The 17,968-nt window shown below is 43.1% G+C and overlaps 1 protein-coding gene across 1 annotated transcript in view; it reads right to left on the bottom strand.

The window, feature by feature from the left end:
• Nucleotides 1–17,968, bottom strand: part of B4GALNT3 (beta-1,4-N-acetyl-galactosaminyltransferase 3) — a 397,614-nt gene that overhangs the window by 60,220 nt on the left and 319,426 nt on the right. Inside the window, exons 9-11 of the mRNA XM_029599934.1 lie at nucleotides 15,866–15,932; nucleotides 14,161–14,304; nucleotides 1,640–1,749 (exon numbers count right to left, since the gene is read on the bottom strand). Coding sequence (XP_029455794.1) covers nucleotides 1,640–1,749; nucleotides 14,161–14,304; nucleotides 15,866–15,932 — 321 coding nt within the window. The remainder of the gene's footprint in view (nucleotides 1–1,639; nucleotides 1,750–14,160; nucleotides 14,305–15,865; nucleotides 15,933–17,968) is intronic.

The following is a 17,968-nucleotide window of genomic DNA, read 5'->3' on the forward strand; positions in this document are numbered from 1 at the left end:
AGCGTTCCCCAGGTAACGTTAGCCAAGATAGTCAGCGGGATTTGAGGGCAAGTCTGCTGCTGAATATACTTGCCTAGAAGTTCTCTGGGTAACTTTAGGATAGCATTTGGTCTGACCAGCTTCCCTAGTGAGTTTAGCTGGGGAGTGCTCAATATCAGTGTTACCTTGCCAAAGCCCTGCCATGAGAATTCCACCCTCACCCCCGCCTTTCCTTTTACCCGGCTAAAGTTTATCTGGATAAAGAAAAAATTACCTAGACAAAATTTCGCCAGTTGGCAAAGCGGGAAATTTGATTCTCAGAATTTATCTGGGTAACTATAATAGTTTCCCTTTGAATAGCAACCTCATCGGAACTAATAGCATAATGACAGTATCAACATACAAAACAGAATAAAACACATCCTCTGCTGGATAAAACTTATTTGAAATTTCTAAAAGCTGCCAAAAATAAGCCCGTCTTTCCTATCAGGTATGTGAACAAATCAGTTTCTTTGGAGAGCTTGTTCCATTTGTTCAGGGCAGCATAGGTAAATGCCCATTTCCTACTAACTTCTAACTCAGTGGATCTTAACTATATCCTGGAGGCACACCTAGCCAGTCTAGATTTTAGGATACCCATCATGAATAAGCATGAGATAGACTGCATACACTGGGCCTCCCATCTTATGCATATTTATTGTGGCTATCCTTAAAACCAGACTGATTAGGTATGCCTCCACGTCTGGGTCAAGGAGTCACTGGCTTTATCTCCTTATGTGAAGGTAATCTAAGGAAGACCTCTCCAGTTGATCTTAATACCCCACCAACCTCTCTTTAACATAAATGGGACTATAGGAACAGTGATTCCCATAGGCTGGAATCAGATTAGTGTATCTCCAGGCCTTTCTTAAAACACAATATCTTTATTACAGCTGCACACATGCACAATAGTAGACTGTCTTCCCTTCAGAACAGTGTACTCTCTTTACTTACTGTTCTCTACTGCTACCCTCAGTACTCACAATTCAGCTTTGGCACAGCTCAGTTTGGACAGTATTACTTTACAGGAATTGCCTTCCTCCTAGAGACCTGGGCCTGGTCTGGTTATCCCCACCTGGAACCCAGCTCTTATTTCCCAGTCTCTAGTTATGCCCTCTGAGCCCCACCTGCCCCGCAGGATCCCGCCCATAGAGTATACTCTTCTTAGTGGATTTAAGGTGGACCAGTCGTCTAGCCTGGTCCTGCAAAGGCAAACAGGGGAACACTTAGGGCACTACCTCACAGGGACCAATGTTATTCAAAGCCTTGAAGGTTAAATCTAACATTTTAAATTGGGCCCTGAGCTTTACTGGAAGCCAGTGTAATATTTAAAGACTTGGTGAAACATATTGCTGCATTTTGTATTATTTGTACATTTTGAATGCGTCTCTGGGCAAGGCGGAATAATTAAGAGGAATGCACCACTGCATCACAACCAAAGTTGCCTGTAGCAACTGAAAGGGAGATGTTGTGACCTAACCGTGACATTCATCTTCGTACTCATATTTGCATAAGGTCCATAAATGGGCATGCCCAACAATAAGGACTGCTGAAATAGGAGTGGCAGAGATAGTATGTGGGTCGTGGATGCTGTCACCTATGTTTCCAAGGATGCACTTACAAACTGGAGCCCCTGGTAGCGCTGCAGGGGATAGCCTTTGACAAGGTAGCTGGGTCGATAGGTGCATTCAGAGAGGACTTTGCGTAGGCGCCTCTTGCTAATCGGTGGCACTGCAAGAGATAGATTAAGAAAGAGTTCAATGCTTTTACAAACTGCATTCCTTCAATCCTGATAGAGTAGCGAGGTTGCCCTATTACACATCAAACCCCATCACCCCTTTCTCCTTTCTCCTTCATGCCACCATTGTGCAGGCGCAGGTCCTGCAGAGTTTCCCTTTGAGACTGCAGCCTGGCAGGGAGATGCTAAAGCACACACAGGTTATCTACCATTGCTATTCTGTAGTTGACTCTGTGCAGATCACACAAGTCTCAGCTATTATGTTACTATGGTTGAAAAAGAAAACTCAATAAAAAGTTTGAAACATAAAGTACGCACAGGGATTTCTATATGAAATCCCGTCATGTGCCATCCTTTACTATGTAGGTAAAGGTCCTTGTTTATTAAACAGTGAGGGGCGGATTTTCAAAGGGTTACGTGCGTACATTACGCGCGTAACACCGAAAAACCGCTCCTGCGCGCGCCAAGCCTATTTTGCATAGGCTCGGCAATGCGCGCAATCCCCGGGGATGCACGTATGTCCTGGAGCTTTGAAAAAGGGGTGGGAAGGGGGTGGGGCGTGGACAGGGCGGGGCGGGGGCAGGGCGGGGGCAGGGCCGGAGCCTCCAGGCACAGAGGCCATTTGCCCCTGTAGGCCGGCTGACCATCGGCGCGCGCAATCTACGCCTGCCTGGAGGCAGGCACAACTTATAGGACAAAGGTAAGGGGAGTTTAGGTAGGACTGGGGGGTGGGTTAGGTAGGGGAAGGGAAGGGAAGGTGGCGGGGAGGGGGGGGGAAGGAAAGTTCCCTCCGAGGCCGCTCCGATTTTGGATCGGCCTCGGAGGGAATGGAGGAAGGCTGCGTGGCTCGGCGCAAGCAAGTTGCACAATTGTGCACCCCCTTGCATGTGCCGACCCTGGATTTTATAACATGCGTGCGGCTGCGCGCGCATGTTATAAAATCGGGCGTAGCTTTGTGCGCACTGGGTTGCACTCACATATCTACGACCGCGCGTAGTTTTCAAAATCTGGCCCTGAGAATTTATTTAGTTATTTTAAAGCATTTATTACCCGCCTTTCCTACGTTCAGGGTGGGGTACATTGTGAACATACATAATTAAAACATAATAATAGTACATTACATAATTCTATAAAACGGAGAGCGTTGCATATCAGATAACAGACATAGTACCTGCACTAAGGGCCTGATTTTTAAAAGCATTTCCACTCTTAAAAATGGGTTTTATACATGTAAATGCACTTTACCCATATAAGTGGGCATTTGAAAATTGCTACAATATATACCATTGGATTGCCCATAGGATTTACCTTTGTCAGTGCACTTTACACGGGTAAATGGCTTTTGAAAATTGCTACATTAATAGTTACATTTACTTGTGTAACTTCTTTTGAAAATTACCCCTAAGGCCTAGATTCATCATTCTGCTATATGATGAGCCGCGTGAGAAAAGGAGGTGGGGAAAATTGTGCAGCTGGCCACATCACAGCGGTGCGTTTTCCCCCGCCGTAGTTACAACCGGGCCGCACAGTTTGGTACCCATAGCGCCACGGGAAAAGGTGTAGCTATTTCCCGCGGTGCTGCCAGCAATAATGTAGAAAACATTATCGCCCGCAGCGCTGCCGGGACATAACTCTGCTCAAACCCGCCCACATTCCACCTCTTCCCCTACTTTGCATTGTACCGCCGCGATGCAACCGCTGTACTGGCACATCACAGTCTGATGAATGACCAGGTGAGTGGGGGAAAGGGACGGGCAATTTTCAAATTCTGTTTAACATGAGCAAAGACATTTATATGCATACAAATTTTCGAAAATTACTCTTAGGGAAGTTCATTTCCAAAGGGGCTTCTAAGGACAAAAAAAGTGACCACAGAAATAACCTTTTAGACTTCTACCACTCGAAATGCGGGTAGACATAAACATGCATGTCATGTTTGTATCTACGCATACTTAGAAGACCAGAGGTGTCTCTGGGGAGAGAGGGGGTTTGGATTTACCTGCACACATTTGGATTTTAAAAAAATACACGTGTAAAACTGCAAGAAAAAATTCAACATACATTTTAGCAGGTGTAGGTGTGTACAGGAGTGGATTTGGTGAGATAATTTCAGAGTGGACCTATGTGCATAAATCTGCCTTGAAAATTAGTGGAACGTATGAGGGTTTTTTTTCTTTTTATGTCAACTTTCTTATGTGAACTGTTTGAAATTACCCCTTTGTGAGGGAGTGCGTAGACAACTCCCTCAATCTACTTTAATGGACCAGGCTCAGGTAACCCGACTGGTCCTCCTTAAACTGGGGCACCCAAAGGATTATGGGAGGAGGGAGGAATCCAGCCCTGGAGCATAAAACCTAATGGCATAAACAGCTTAGTGGAGCCCTGGGAGGAGAGAAGGAGTTCCCATACATCCCAACCTGTTACCTGAGAGTTGGGTAAACCTATGTAAGAACTATTTGGACCCAAGTGTGTTTCTTTCTTGAACTGAGAACTATTCAGTCTTGGGTTATTTTAAAGTGCACTGTTATTCTGAAGTGAAGACTGGATGTCATTTCGTGTTGAACATCACTTCTAATTGTAAATAAAAGTCACTATTGCACAGCCAGAAGATTCCTGATGACTTCTTCTGGCTGTGAACCGGCCACTGATCACTTGGCCATACCACATAATTGGGTAGGTTTTCAAAGGCCTGAGTATGATTGGGCCTTGTGCACGCTGAGCAAATTTTCGAAGGGGCCCGGCCATACGCATAAACCCCAGTACGCGCATAAGTGCCAGGCCTCTTTGAAGGGGCTGGCCAGGGGGCGGTGGAGGGCCGGGACAGCACCATTGACCGCTGTCCTGAAAACTTGTGGGTGGCAGTTGGCTGGGGCGCACAACTTAATTCAGCTCGGGAACAGAAGTTGTAAAACAAAGGAAATAAAAAACATAAGGTAGAGTTTAGGGGATGGAGAGGAGAGGGAGGGAATTTTGGTAGGGGAGTAGGGAAATTCCCTCCCAGTTTTCTCCTTAATTGGAGCGGATTGGGAGGGAACTGGGCAATGCCCGAATGCGTCTCCGCGTGGAAATTTCAAAAGTCCCCCCCCATGTGTGCTGCCCTGACATAAGCGCGCAGATTATAAAATGCGGCGCTTATGTGCGCGTTGCCCATGTATTTTCTAACTTGCACGCGCATGTTAGAAAATCGGTGCGTCCATGTGTGCGTGCGCATGTTTGAAAATCTACCCCATAGTGTCAGACGTGGGACTATTTTAGTAAGCGCGAAGCACAGCCAAGGACTCACAGCTGCAGCAACAGAGCAGAGAAGAAAAAAAAAAACACTTTAGAGTTTTTTTTTCTTCCTGGGCTCTCCCAACTCTGATCCAGTGTGTGTGCGGGCCAAGGGTGTTAGCCCCGCCCAGGTTAGTGAGGGTTCAAGGAGTGAATTAAGAACCGGAGAGATCAGCAGGTTTCTCCTGTTTTCTGGCTCTCCTATCCCCAGAGAAGTATAAAACGGAGCAGGTGATCCAAGCCCTAGTTGCCGGCCAGCAGCAGCTACAGAACGCTATGCAGGCCCAAACTGAGCGACAGCAGGCGTTGCATGCACAAGTGGTACAGATAGCCCAAGCGATACAAACCACTGTAACCCGCCCAGCTCCAGTAGCAGCAACACTCCTCCAAAAGGCCCCTGGAGAGGACCCACAGGTGTTAATGACAAATTCTGAGCACACCACAAGACTGGCAGGTTGGCCAGAAGTCCAGTGGGCCTTCTACTTCGGAAACTTATTTATAGGACCTTTATAGGCTTACCAAAGAGCCAACCCAGAGGGAATGGCCCCGTACTCTGAGGTTAAGGCAGCAATTCTCCGAAGAGCAGGGATTACCATAGGTTTCGGGAAGATGTTTTATGGGCTGGAGAGAATCCACTTTAAAAGAGCCACCTGGAAATGGCTACATCTGGAAGAGAAAACCGGGGAGGAGGAGGTGAAAGCAATTTTGCTGGAGCAGTTCCAGTACAGTCTCAGCCCATCCTTTTGGCAGTGGGTTTGCAGGCATCCCTGACCTTGACTTGACCATGGAAAAGGCCCTGGAAGTAGCAGAAACATACTACCAAGCCCAGACTTTGCCTGCATTGATATCCTGCGAGGAAAACCCCTCAACATGGAAAAGGAATGACAGAACTGGGAGCAGGCTCGACCGGTCAGGCAGCATAGCGGCCACCTTCAGTGGACGTGATGTGCTTCTGTGGTGGTGAGCAAGGACACTTTGTGAGAGAATGTCCCGTGAGGAACCGGAAGTTATGGATACTAACCCGGTAACTGCCTATGGTTGCAATTTGGTGGATTTCCCCAGAGGGCTCCAAAGTGGGTGTTTCCACCCAAGCGTTATTGGTCTCTGGTAGTGTAAAAACGCTAGTGCAGTGTGACTTGCTGGGGAGACCCCCAAGTCAAGGGGGGGAAAATAGTGACAGTGACATGTGTTCACGAGGACCATCACAAGTGTCCCACCAACCGCATATATCTAAAGACACCGACTAGTCAAGGGATGATGGAGATCGGAGTACTGCCCGGCTTGTCCTAGCCCATGAACATTGGACAGGATTGCCGGGATTTCAAGGCCCTTTTGGGTCCATATACAATGGAGCTGTTGAGACACGACCCTGGGGTGTTGGTGGCTCAGGAGCCTTTTTCATTTGAGGACCTGGACCTCTTCCAGAAGGATGCGAAACATAGTAAGCCCCAGTGGCAATGCCGTCAGGATAGCTACATCCTGGTATAGAGTAAGGTTCGTCTACAGAATCATAAAGCCGAGGTGGTTACCTGGGTGCCACTCCCGCAGAGGAAAGTGGAACCTCGCAGAGCGCTATGGCTATAAGAAGCACCAGAGAAGGCCAGTAAAACTCGTGAGGAGGCAAGGAAAATGGAGTTGCTTCAGTTTGGACCAAAACATCCATGGACCTATATTAGCTAGGAGCTAAGGCCACAGAAAGGCGAATATGCCTTAGTGGGTTCCCTGTCAAAAGGGGTGTCTCTTGGACAGGGGAACGCTCAGCCCGACAAGGCTGAGCTGAGGGGGAAGGTATGTGAGAGAGTGCATAGACAACTCCCTCAATCTACCTTAATGGACCAGGCTCAGGTAACCTGCCTAGTCCTCCTTAATCTGGGGCGTCCCAAGGGATTATGGGAGGAGGGAGGAACCCAGCCCTGGAGCATAAAACCTAAGGGCATAGACAGCTTATTGGAGACCCTGGGAGGAAATCAGGAGTTCCCATATGCCCGGACCAGTTACCTGTGAGGGGGGTGATCTTATGTAAGGACCGTTTGAACTTGAATATGCTTCTTTCTCGAACTGAGAACTATTCAGTCTTGGAATACTTTAAAGTGCACTGCTATACTGAACTGAAGGCTGGATGCCATTTTGTGCTGAACATCACTTCTCACTATAAATAAAAGTTACTATTGCACAGCCAGAAGCTTCCTGATGTGTGTGTGTGTGTGTGTGTGTGTGTGTGTGTGTGTGTGTGTGTGTGTGTGTGTGTGTGAACCGGTCACTGGCCATACCACACCCTTAATGAGCAATTTCTAAAACTGTGGGGAGGTGCAAAGTCCCCCAGGTACATTTCCCCTCAGATTGTTCATCCATTCTCAGTTTTGAGAATTGCCTAGGGGGAAAAAGTACCCACACTGATACATACCTGCTTTTTCTGCAGATACTTTTTCTGGCAAAAACAAATAGGTATACTTTTGAAAATGCAAAACTAACCCCAATTCCAGGAAAATGCAGGTAAAAGTATTGGAGTTGCTTTTTACCCATATACAGGATGTGCAATTTTCCAACATCTCTTTTACACGGGTAAACAGCTTTAAAAACACAAACAAAAAAACCCTGTCCTCTCTGTGATGTGGGCAGAGCCATAGCTAGCCTATGGCCGATATGGTCTTGTCCATAGGCACCATCCAGCAGGGGCTCCATCTCTCTCACCTAATACAACTTTGGGGTCTTAAGAACTGAGCTGCCTGAGGGAAGAAGAGCTACTGTGCTTGTTCCTGGTGTCCCGTGTACCCTCAGAGCTGTCGTTTGGGGGCAGCGGCCCAAATCAGGACAAAAAAATCATCAACGCTGTCGCCCTCTCCTTCTGCCTGCGATTAAGATCAGAGCAGCCTGTGAATCCTAAAAGAAACAGCATCAACACTCCCACTCCACTCCAGCAGTTAGAAGCACAGCCTGCGGAGCTGCAGAAAGTAGCGTTGACCTCCTACCCCTGGAAGCCAAGAGGAGTGCGATCTGCATTGCAGTGTTGGCCTCCTTCAGCCCCCCACATCATCCCACACCTGGCATTAGGAAGAACGTGGCCCGGGGGCTGAAAGAAGCAACATTGGGCTGCTATTCTCCCTCCCCCACCAGTCAGGAGGAGCACAGCTCCTGTAAAGAAAAAGAGAGAGCCCATGCACATGTATGTCTGTATGATTGTACATTGTTGCATGTGTGTGAGAGGGAGCAGAGGAGCACATATGTGTGTATATGATTGAGCATATATGTGTGAGAGAGAGCAAAGGGGTGAATGAGTGTATGTATATGATTAAGAATGTATTTGTGAGAGAAAACAAAAGAGTGAATATGTGTGTATATGATTGAGCATATGTGTGACAGCGAGCAAAAGAGTACACGTGTGTGTATATGATTGAGAATGTGTGTGAGACAGCAAAGAAGTAAATGGGTGTGTGTAAATGAGTATATTTGTGAGAAAAATCAAAGAGTGAATGTGTGTGTGAGTATACGATTGAGAATGTATTTGTGAAAGAGAAAAAGAATGAATGTGTGTGTGTGTATATAATTGAGCATATGTGTGAGAGAAAGCAAAAGAGCACACGTGTATATGATTGAGAATATATGTGAGAGAGATTAAAGGAACAAATGTGTGAGTGTATATGATTGAGAACTTATTTGTGAGGGAGAGCAAAAGAGTGAATGTGTGTATATAATTAAGTATATGTGTGAGAAAACAAAGGAGTGTGTTTGTGTGATAGATTGAGTGAATGTACATGATTGTGCATCTGTGAGAGAGAGCAAAAGAGCCTGTGTGTGTGTATGAGCATGTGTGAGAGAGAGAGAGAGCAAATGAGTGTGTGTGTATATATGATTGAGCATGTGAGAGAGAATGTGTTGAGCGCGCAGTCCACTCTCGGCCCGCGCACGGGCCTGCTCACTTCGCTAGCTCCTCTGCAGGTCACAGGTCGGCCTCCCCAGCGGCAGCCGCGAGCTCCTCCAGGCCTTGGCGTCCCGCAGTGGAGGTCGCCAGACCTTCCACTGCGCACCAGGCCTCATGCTGGAGTTTGGCGTCCTCCATGGCATTAGCCACGTGTGTGGCTAATGCCGCACGTGCGGACCACCCGGTCTCTTGTAGGGCCAGGGGCGGGTCCTAGCTCCACAGAGCGCCCTGATTGAATGTACTACTTAAGGAAGTTCCTGGCTGCACTTCCTTGCCTTGGCAATCGGGTCGGCACTGTATGTGTACTAGTTTGCCTCCGCGTTCACAGTCTTGTTGCAGTCTTGTTCCAGCGTCCTACTGTTCCAGCGTCTTTCTGTTCCAGCATCTGTCTGTCCTGTCTTCCCAGGAAGTACCTTTGGACTGACTCTCTGGTACTGACCTCTGCCTGCTCCATTGACCATTCTGCTCGCTGCCTGGATTTTGATCTCTAACTGCCTTCGTGACCTCGTCTGACCTCTGGAACCTGACCCCTGCTTTGTTGACTACTCTGGGACTGATTCCTGGTATCTGACCCCCTGCTTTGGCTGATACTCCTCGGACTGATCCTCGGAACCTGATCCCGGCTACCATTGACCACGTCTCTTTATTCTGGCTTGCCCCTTGCCTTGTCTTCACCTATGCTGTACTGGCCTTCCCTGATTCTCCAGGCCTACAGCCTAGTGACCGACTGCGCTCCCTTGCTGCTCGTGGGCACACCTCTCTACTACCTCACTGGGAGACCCTGCAAGGCCCACCTAAGTCCAAGCGGCTCGGGTCCCTAAGGGCTCCACCCGGGGCGACTGCGGGCTTCCAGTGGTGAAGCTCTTCCTAGCCTCTGTCTCCTCCTATGCTCTGCCCCTTGGGGGCAGGTGCTTCCTTGTCGTCGCCTATGCTGTACTGGCCTTCCCTGATTCTCCAGGCCTACAGCCTAGTGACCAACCATGCTCCCTTGCTGCTCATGGGACCACCTCTCTACTACCTCTCTGGGAGACCCTGCGAGGCCCACCTAAGTCCAAGCGGCCTGGGTGCTTACGGGGTCTACCCAGGGGTGCCGCAGGCTTCCAGTGGTGAAGCTCTTCCTAGCCTCTGACTCCTCCTGTGCTCCACCCCCTGGGGGCAGGTGCTTCCTGGTCCCTACCAGGGAGCCGTTCTACACTGCTCCAGGACAAGGGTCCACCTCCAAGCGCAACAGAATGAGCTTGTGTGTGTGTATTTGTGTGTGTATGATTGAGCATATGAGAGTGAATGTGTGTGTGTATGATTGAGCATGTGAGAACGAGCATATATGTATGACTGAGCATGTGAGACTGTGAATGAACATATGTGTGTGTTTGTGATTGATCATAAGAGATAGCGAGAAATCAAATGAGCATGTTGGTGTGTGTGTGTGTATGAAGGAAAGTATGAGAGAGAACAAACATTTGCATGTGTGTTTGATTCAGCATATGAGAGAGTGAATGAGTGTGTGTGTGTTAGAGAGGGAGAGAGGAGAAAGTTTGTGGGCAAGAATCCCCCTCCCTTCTCCCTACTAATCTGCGACAATCTCAGGACATCTGGAAATCAAACGTTCATAGGTATGGAAAGCAGGAGATTTTGAAATCTTTATTAGTTTAATTATAGGATGTTATTTGATGTATCTGCTGTTTAGAAATATTTTATTGCCATTTGGAAAAGTTATATAAGAGTTTTTAATTAGTGGATGCTGCTCTTTTCGTCAGCTGTTTTGAAATATTCCTTTTTAGTATGGTTTACTATTATGATTGATGGTTTATATTTATTGTTTTTGTTTGATGTTTTATGAGGACTGGTGATGTTTCTGTTTTTTCTTTGTTGCATTGCATGCAGTGTCTGACTTGTTGTGGTTTCCAGTTCAGTTTTTCTCTGCATGTTTTTTATTGATACTTTATGGTCTTTTTATTTTGTATCTGTGACCAAGGTGAGGTATTTCTGTATGTATGACCAAGGTGAGGTATTTCTGTGTAAGGAGGTATATTGGTGTTTTAGGACCTGGTGTAATATTTGCAGTGTTGGCTTTTCATAGGTTTGGCTGCTACAGTTTGAATGCTGGCAGTTAGTGTTTTGAATTTGATGATTTACTGTATTGTAATTATAATTCAGTTTACTCATGGATTTCCCAGGGCCAAGCCCACACCCAAAACGAGTTTCCATAGGCCTAATACCATATTGGTTCCAAGTGTCTTTTTACTTTTTTTGTAGGGTTTTCTGGTTGGCACCACAGTAGTGTATGTAAATACATGTTATAAGTAATATTTTTACCACAGAAAGTCCTTTTTTCAAGTGAAATCTGTTATTATAAATGCATAATTTGTAATTGTGTGTGGGGATGGCACGACCTGGCAGAAGGGGATGCAAGTCTGTAAGTTTCATCTAGGGTGTCTAATACCCATACACTGGCCCTAGGGAAGGCTATAAGTTATGACTGGCTGGAAGATGACTGTGGAAGATGAGAGAGGAAGAAGGAAACAGAGAGTAGGATTAAATGGTCAATTTTCTCAGTAGAAAAGAGAAAACAGTGGAGTGACTCAAGGATCTGTACTTGGACTGATGCTTTTCAATATATTTATAAATGATCTGGAAAGGAATATGATGAGTGAGGTAATCAAATTTGCAGATGATACAAAATTATTCTGAGTAATTAAATCACAAGAGGATTGTGATAAATTGAGGGAGAACCTTACGAAACTGGAAGATTGGGCATCCAAATGACAGATGAAATTTAATGTGGTCATGTGCAAGATGATGCATATAGGGAAAAATAACCCATGCTGTAGTTACTCAATGTTAGGTTCCATATTAGAAGCTACCACCCAGGAAAAAGATCTAGGCATCATAGTGGATAACACATTGAAATCGTTGGCTGAGTATACTGCGACAGTCAAAGAAAATAGAATGTTGGGAATTATTAGAAAGGGAATGGTAAATAAAATGGAAAATGTCATAATGCCTCTGTATCGCTCCATGGTGAGACCGCACCATGAGTACTGTGTACAATTCTGGTTGCCACATCTCAAAAAAGATATAGTTGCACTGGAGAAGGTAAAGAGAAGGGCAACCAAAATAATAAAGGGGATGGAACAGCTACCCTATCAGGAAAGGCTAAAACGTTTAGGGCTGTTCAGCTTGGAGAAGAGACAACTGAGGGGGGATATGATAGAGGTCTTTAAAATCATGAGAAGTACAGAACGGTTAAATGTGCATCAATTATTTACTCTTTCAGATAACAGAAGGCCTGGGGGCACTCCATGAAGTTAGCAAATAACACATTTAAAACTCATTGGAGAAAATTCTTTTTCACTCAATGCACAATTGAGCTCTAGAATTTGTTGCCAGAGGATGTGGTTAGTCTGTTAATGTAGCTGGATTTAAAAAAGATTTAGATAAATTCTTGGAGGAGAAGTCCATTAACTGCTGCTACTAATCAAGTTGATTTAGGGATTAGACACTGCTATTATTGTATCAGCAGCATGGGATCTACTTAATGTTTGGCTACTTGCCAGGTACTTGTAGCCTAGATTGGCCACTGTTGGAAACAAGATGCTGGGCTTGATGGACCCTTGGTCTGACCCAGTATAGCAATTTTTATGTTCTTATGTAAGGAGGATATGTAAGTAAGGAGTTTTGAAGAGAAAGGATGCAGCTGTTGAATGTTGGCGAGGTGTAGGACTGGCACAGAAAACTGGAGGGAGATAAGGGGGATGAAATGTAGATTAGTGGCCAGAGAGGCAGAGATAAAGAGAATAAAGAAAAGGGAAAGATCAACATTATACAAAGAAGGAACTGAAGAAGACAGGAGGAGAGAATACATAAATAGAAACAGATTAAAATAATATATTATACATTAAAAACATTAATTAAAAGCTTCCATAAACAATGTTTTTACCTTTTTTCTAAATCTCAAATAATCAGTCATTCCGTATCTCCCATGGCAAAGAGTTCCACAGTTATCACATATAGCACTAAATTTTGTCACCACGGTGTTACTTTTAATTATTTAAGTACATTTTTTAATCAACTATTTTTAACACCCCCATGTTTTTAGCCACCATTTATGAAATTAATATAATTAAAATTGCTTATTTGAACACTGCATATATTATTTATGAACCTCATATTTTAATTAATTTTAATTTTTTAAAATATATTTTACATTTTTTAATTATATTATTTTAGATCCATATGTTCTTACAGACCATAGTACTCATTGTACTGCACCTTGAGTTCAATACGCTTTTGACTGCACGCAGGTAAAAACAAAATTCTGTTCTCTCGTTAGATTAATATCAAATATTGTTTATGCTATCTAGTAATTTCATTTCCTTTCACTCATTAGTAACGTATTAGACTACCACCCTATGTTCAATGTGATCTACACACAAGTATATATGTTGCCATTTTATATGTCATCTTATATGACATGTTTTTATTATGTTTTCAAATATAATTGTAGTTTTGTATTGTTATTGAGTTACATTTATTTGTTTGTGTATTTTAGCCCCTGAGGCAGCCCCAATGCAAGGGGCGAAACTCAGCCAGAGTCGGGCTTATTTTAATATCACGTCTCTATAGAATAAAGGTTCTGATCGGAGTTCGGGCGTCTATTCTACTTTGTTTCCCTCACAGTGATTATCGATAGCCTTCCTTGTTGTTTTCTTGGTCCTAGACCTAAGTGGCCATGTGAACTGTAGATAATGAAGGGACGTTTAACAAATTCTGCGAAGCAGAGCACAACAAACGATTAGGCATATAACATGTTATCATATTTTTCAAACAGAATTCATCTACATAAATGGCTTTACGCACCAATATTAGTATTTTAAATTTGATCTTGTGCAATCAGAAACCAGTGCAAGTCCTTCAAATAAGGAGTAACGCTAACATTTCTATGCAGACCAAACAATGTTCTAACTGCTGCGTTTTGAATTAGTTGCAGCACACGCATCCAATATTTCAGCAAACTACCACAGGGAGCATTGCAATAATCGATATGTGATAATATCAGTGCTTGAACCACAAGATGTGAATCAAGTGGTGACAATACAGACCGTAAAATTCTGTCACTGCTCTGGCTCTTCTTTCCTCCACTGGAAGATTGTTGCAAGTGTCAGGATCATAACAGAGCTACAGCAGCCCAAGATATCAGGTGGGCCCAGCTCACCTTTGTAAAAAGTGTCACGAGGGTCAGGCCTTAGCATGTCGACAGGATGGTGTCTGTCTGGGCGTCGTGCAATGGGTGAGTGCTCATGGCTAGCTGCCGTCAGTGGGATGTGTTTAATTTCATTCATCTTCATAAGTGTCTCATCTGGGAAACAGAGGAGGAAAGAAGGTGAGAGGACAAGCGAGAGAGGCATGGCAAGACAGAAAGGAGGCATTCCCAGGGGTGGGGGTGGAGGAGAGGCTTGCACTTAACGCTCATACTTTGCAATTTCCCTAAGTATGCAGACATTTTGTTTTCCCCTCGGATAATATATCCACACAAAATAGCAGCTGCAAATGTGTGCGGGTAGTTTTCCTGGGATAGTTTCTCATTGAAAATTGATGCACCAATGTAAGCAGTTGGAAAATTACACTCTTAGGGCCTGATTTTAGAAAAACATTTACACGCATAAAATTAGGGTTTACTTGTGTAAATGTACTTTACTCATGCAAGTGGGCTTTTGAAAATTGTTACAATATATGCCATTGAATCGTCTATAAGTGTAAGTGCACTTTACATGCATAAATGGCTTTTTAAAATTGCTACAATAGTATGTTACATTTACATGTGTAACTCCTTTTAAAATGACCTTCATAGGGGATTTATACATGTAAATGTAATTAGTATTATATCAATTTTCAGAAGCCTAACTGGCGTAAAGTATACTTATGCAGGTAAATCCTATGGACAATTCAATGGCATATATTGTAATAATTTTCAAAAGCCCATTTGCATGGGTAAAGTGCATTTACACGTGTAAAACCCATTTTTAAGCGTGTAAATGTTTTTGAAAATCAGGCCCTTACAGCATAATGTTATAAACATTACACACAGCAGTAAAGTCTGCTCGTGCCTGTTAGACATAGACTTTACCACTAACCTTCAGAGCAATTTTATTTGCATAACATCACTTTGAAAATACCGGGGTCAAGTCCCCTAGCATGCGCAGAAGTTACAGGCAGAAAGTTACAGCTACTCCTAGCAGCGAGAAATCTTTGCTTGTACATTTACACACAGACTTTTAAAAATCTAAAAGTCTGGGTGTATGTCCTATCCTCACTCCAAATCTACCCCCATGAAATACCTACTGCAAAAGCGCCTAAAATATACATGGGTAATAGGGTTCCACATATACTTTATCCCATATATCTGCATGGGCTATTTTCCAAGATCCATTTACAAACCAGGTTTTAGACGCATGACTTTAAAAATGACCACCTTAAAGTATTTATTTATTTATTTATTTATTTATTTATTTATTACAAATCTTGTATTCTGCAACTTTCCAAAATAATTTGGTCCAGTGTGTTCACATAATACATTCATAAAATAAAATCCATTAAAAACAAAAACAATAAAAACACAAAAATGACAATAAATGATCACAATACATGATTACAGATGTTTCTTGGCTACAGTGACAACTGCAAGTGAGAAAGTGATCCGTTTCCTTGTCTGTGCACCTATTCTCAAAAGTACCCCTAGAGCAAGCCTGGAGAGTGGTTTACAAAAAAACTGTTTTAGTTGCCCTGTAGTTTGCAGGCAAACAGATGTAAACAACTGCTGAGAGAACATGCTTTTAACACATGATTAGAATTTCCTCTTGCTCTCTCAATGGATCCTAGCTTTTGGTACAAGGCTTAAATCCTGAGGCAGAGATACTCACTGCAGAAAAGAGAGATGAACTGGGAATCTATCACTGTGAATTTCATTCCAGGACTTGTCAGTCTCCACTGGAAAGCAATTAGATAAAACATTTAAGTCATTACAAAAACTAATTAATCTGTCAAGAAAAAAGTTGGAATTAGTGAAATGATTAGATGAGTAGAGATGACACTTTAATAAGGCTTTACAATGTAAATAATGTGTGGCTAGGCATAAATCACTGGTCAATACATCTCAAATGAAATTGTTATTGTTTTTTATGTTAACCAGATCACATGGACAGTGTACATAGATTAATACAATACATTTGGAAAGAACAACCAATTCTCATTTGTCATTGGTCACTAAACTTCTAATTCTAGGTAGCAGAGAATGTATATAATTGTTCCAAATTTCCAAAAATGCCCCTTTCTTTCTTTTCTTTCCAAATGTGACTGCATATTTTGCCATAATTAATAACTGATGCAAAGTATTTCTCCCCTACATTAGGGAAAGGGAGGTTTGTTCTTCAATTCAACAATATAGATTTTCTGGCTAATCAAAAAAGGCTTTCCTTAGTCACAATTTCTGAATCTTGACATATCTACAAATACAACGATATCCACGTTGGGCAGTATAATGTGACCCAGCAAATTTCCCAATTATTTCAAAACCTTTCCCCAAAAACACTGGGTCACTTCACAAGACCCCTTTCTATTCTACAGCCAATACAGACATTGACATGTTCAATGGATGCTTTAAATGCCCTGCTCTGTGAAATAAAATATGTCTTCAAGAATTTATACTAGTTTCTCACTATTTAACACTGTCCGAAATTTGTGTAATCTTTGTGAAACCTGTCTGATATACTCATGTGGTTAAACGTAAACCTACTTTCTGAACTATGTCACCCATACCATCAGTATAAAGAAGTATAAAACTATGAAACCATGTGAAACTCTTCTTGTTCTGTATCCATCATTGTCTTTACATTTTTGGTTATATGTCTCTGAAGGTATGACCTTTTCAGAGAAAAAAAATATAATGCTGAACTTGAAGATAGCTGTAAAGGTGTGCATTATCCCTCCAACATTGTTCTATGAATGCCTGAAAAGATAATACCTGTTTATCTACTCCAACAATATGAGACACTAAATAAATACCCCTCATATGCCAAATCTGAAAAATACCAGTTTGTGATCCAGAAGGAAACTCATTATTACCCTTAAGAGGCAAATAAGGAGAAAACTTGGAATTCACTTACAAAGTCTTACAGAGCTACCTCTTAGAAGGCAGTGCATGCAATATATAATACAACCTCAAAGGCTTAATCAATATTTGTTCTACTTTCACTGGTATATAATAAAAAGAATTATATAACCAATCCTAACGTACCCTGCACAATAGGCTTCATTAAGGCATGTAAGGCAATTCTAGCATTCTTTTTCTCTCCACAAAAATGCTTGTATATCTCTATTAAGTTAATCTACTTCCTTATTTGCCAAATACATGGGACGCAATTGAAAAACATAAAGCCATTTAGGAAGAATCATCATATACAAGAGATGTATTTTCCCCATTAGAGAAACTGGGAGCCTGCTCCACTGCTGCAACAATAACTTTGTAATACAACAAATTAGAAACATTTATAGTTTCCACTATTCGTCTGAAACCCACCTCACAAGGGAGATGGAGGGCAAAGAGCATGCTACCATTTAAGTGAACTGCAGCAGAGAAAAAAAGAGGACAATGCAGCTATGTAACAGGAGCTGCCAGCCCAGGAAACCCAGAATGAGATTAAAAAGGTTAACAGACCCCTTACTGTGAAGGTGCTTAAATGACCATTGAATATATGACTCAGAGACTCAGATAGGGGATTTGCATGTCACAGCTCCCTGGACTACTATTGGTAACTTGCAGTGAAATATCACTTTAAATCAAAGAATAGCAAAACTCTAAATTACAGAACCTTGACTGGAAAAGACCTACATTGGAGAATTCTAAATGAGAGAGGGATTTATGAGAGAAATGTACTGAAAAAACAGAGTAGGAAACAAACAGATTCTCACTCTGACTAACAAGGGGAGTCAGACCCTTGGGTACCCAGTTTTCAGACAACGAAAAG

Source organism: Rhinatrema bivittatum, chromosome 4 (genome assembly GCF_901001135.1).
Source record: "Rhinatrema bivittatum chromosome 4, aRhiBiv1.1, whole genome shotgun sequence".
In the NCBI taxonomy this organism is placed as follows: Eukaryota; Metazoa; Chordata; class Amphibia; order Gymnophiona; family Rhinatrematidae; genus Rhinatrema; species Rhinatrema bivittatum.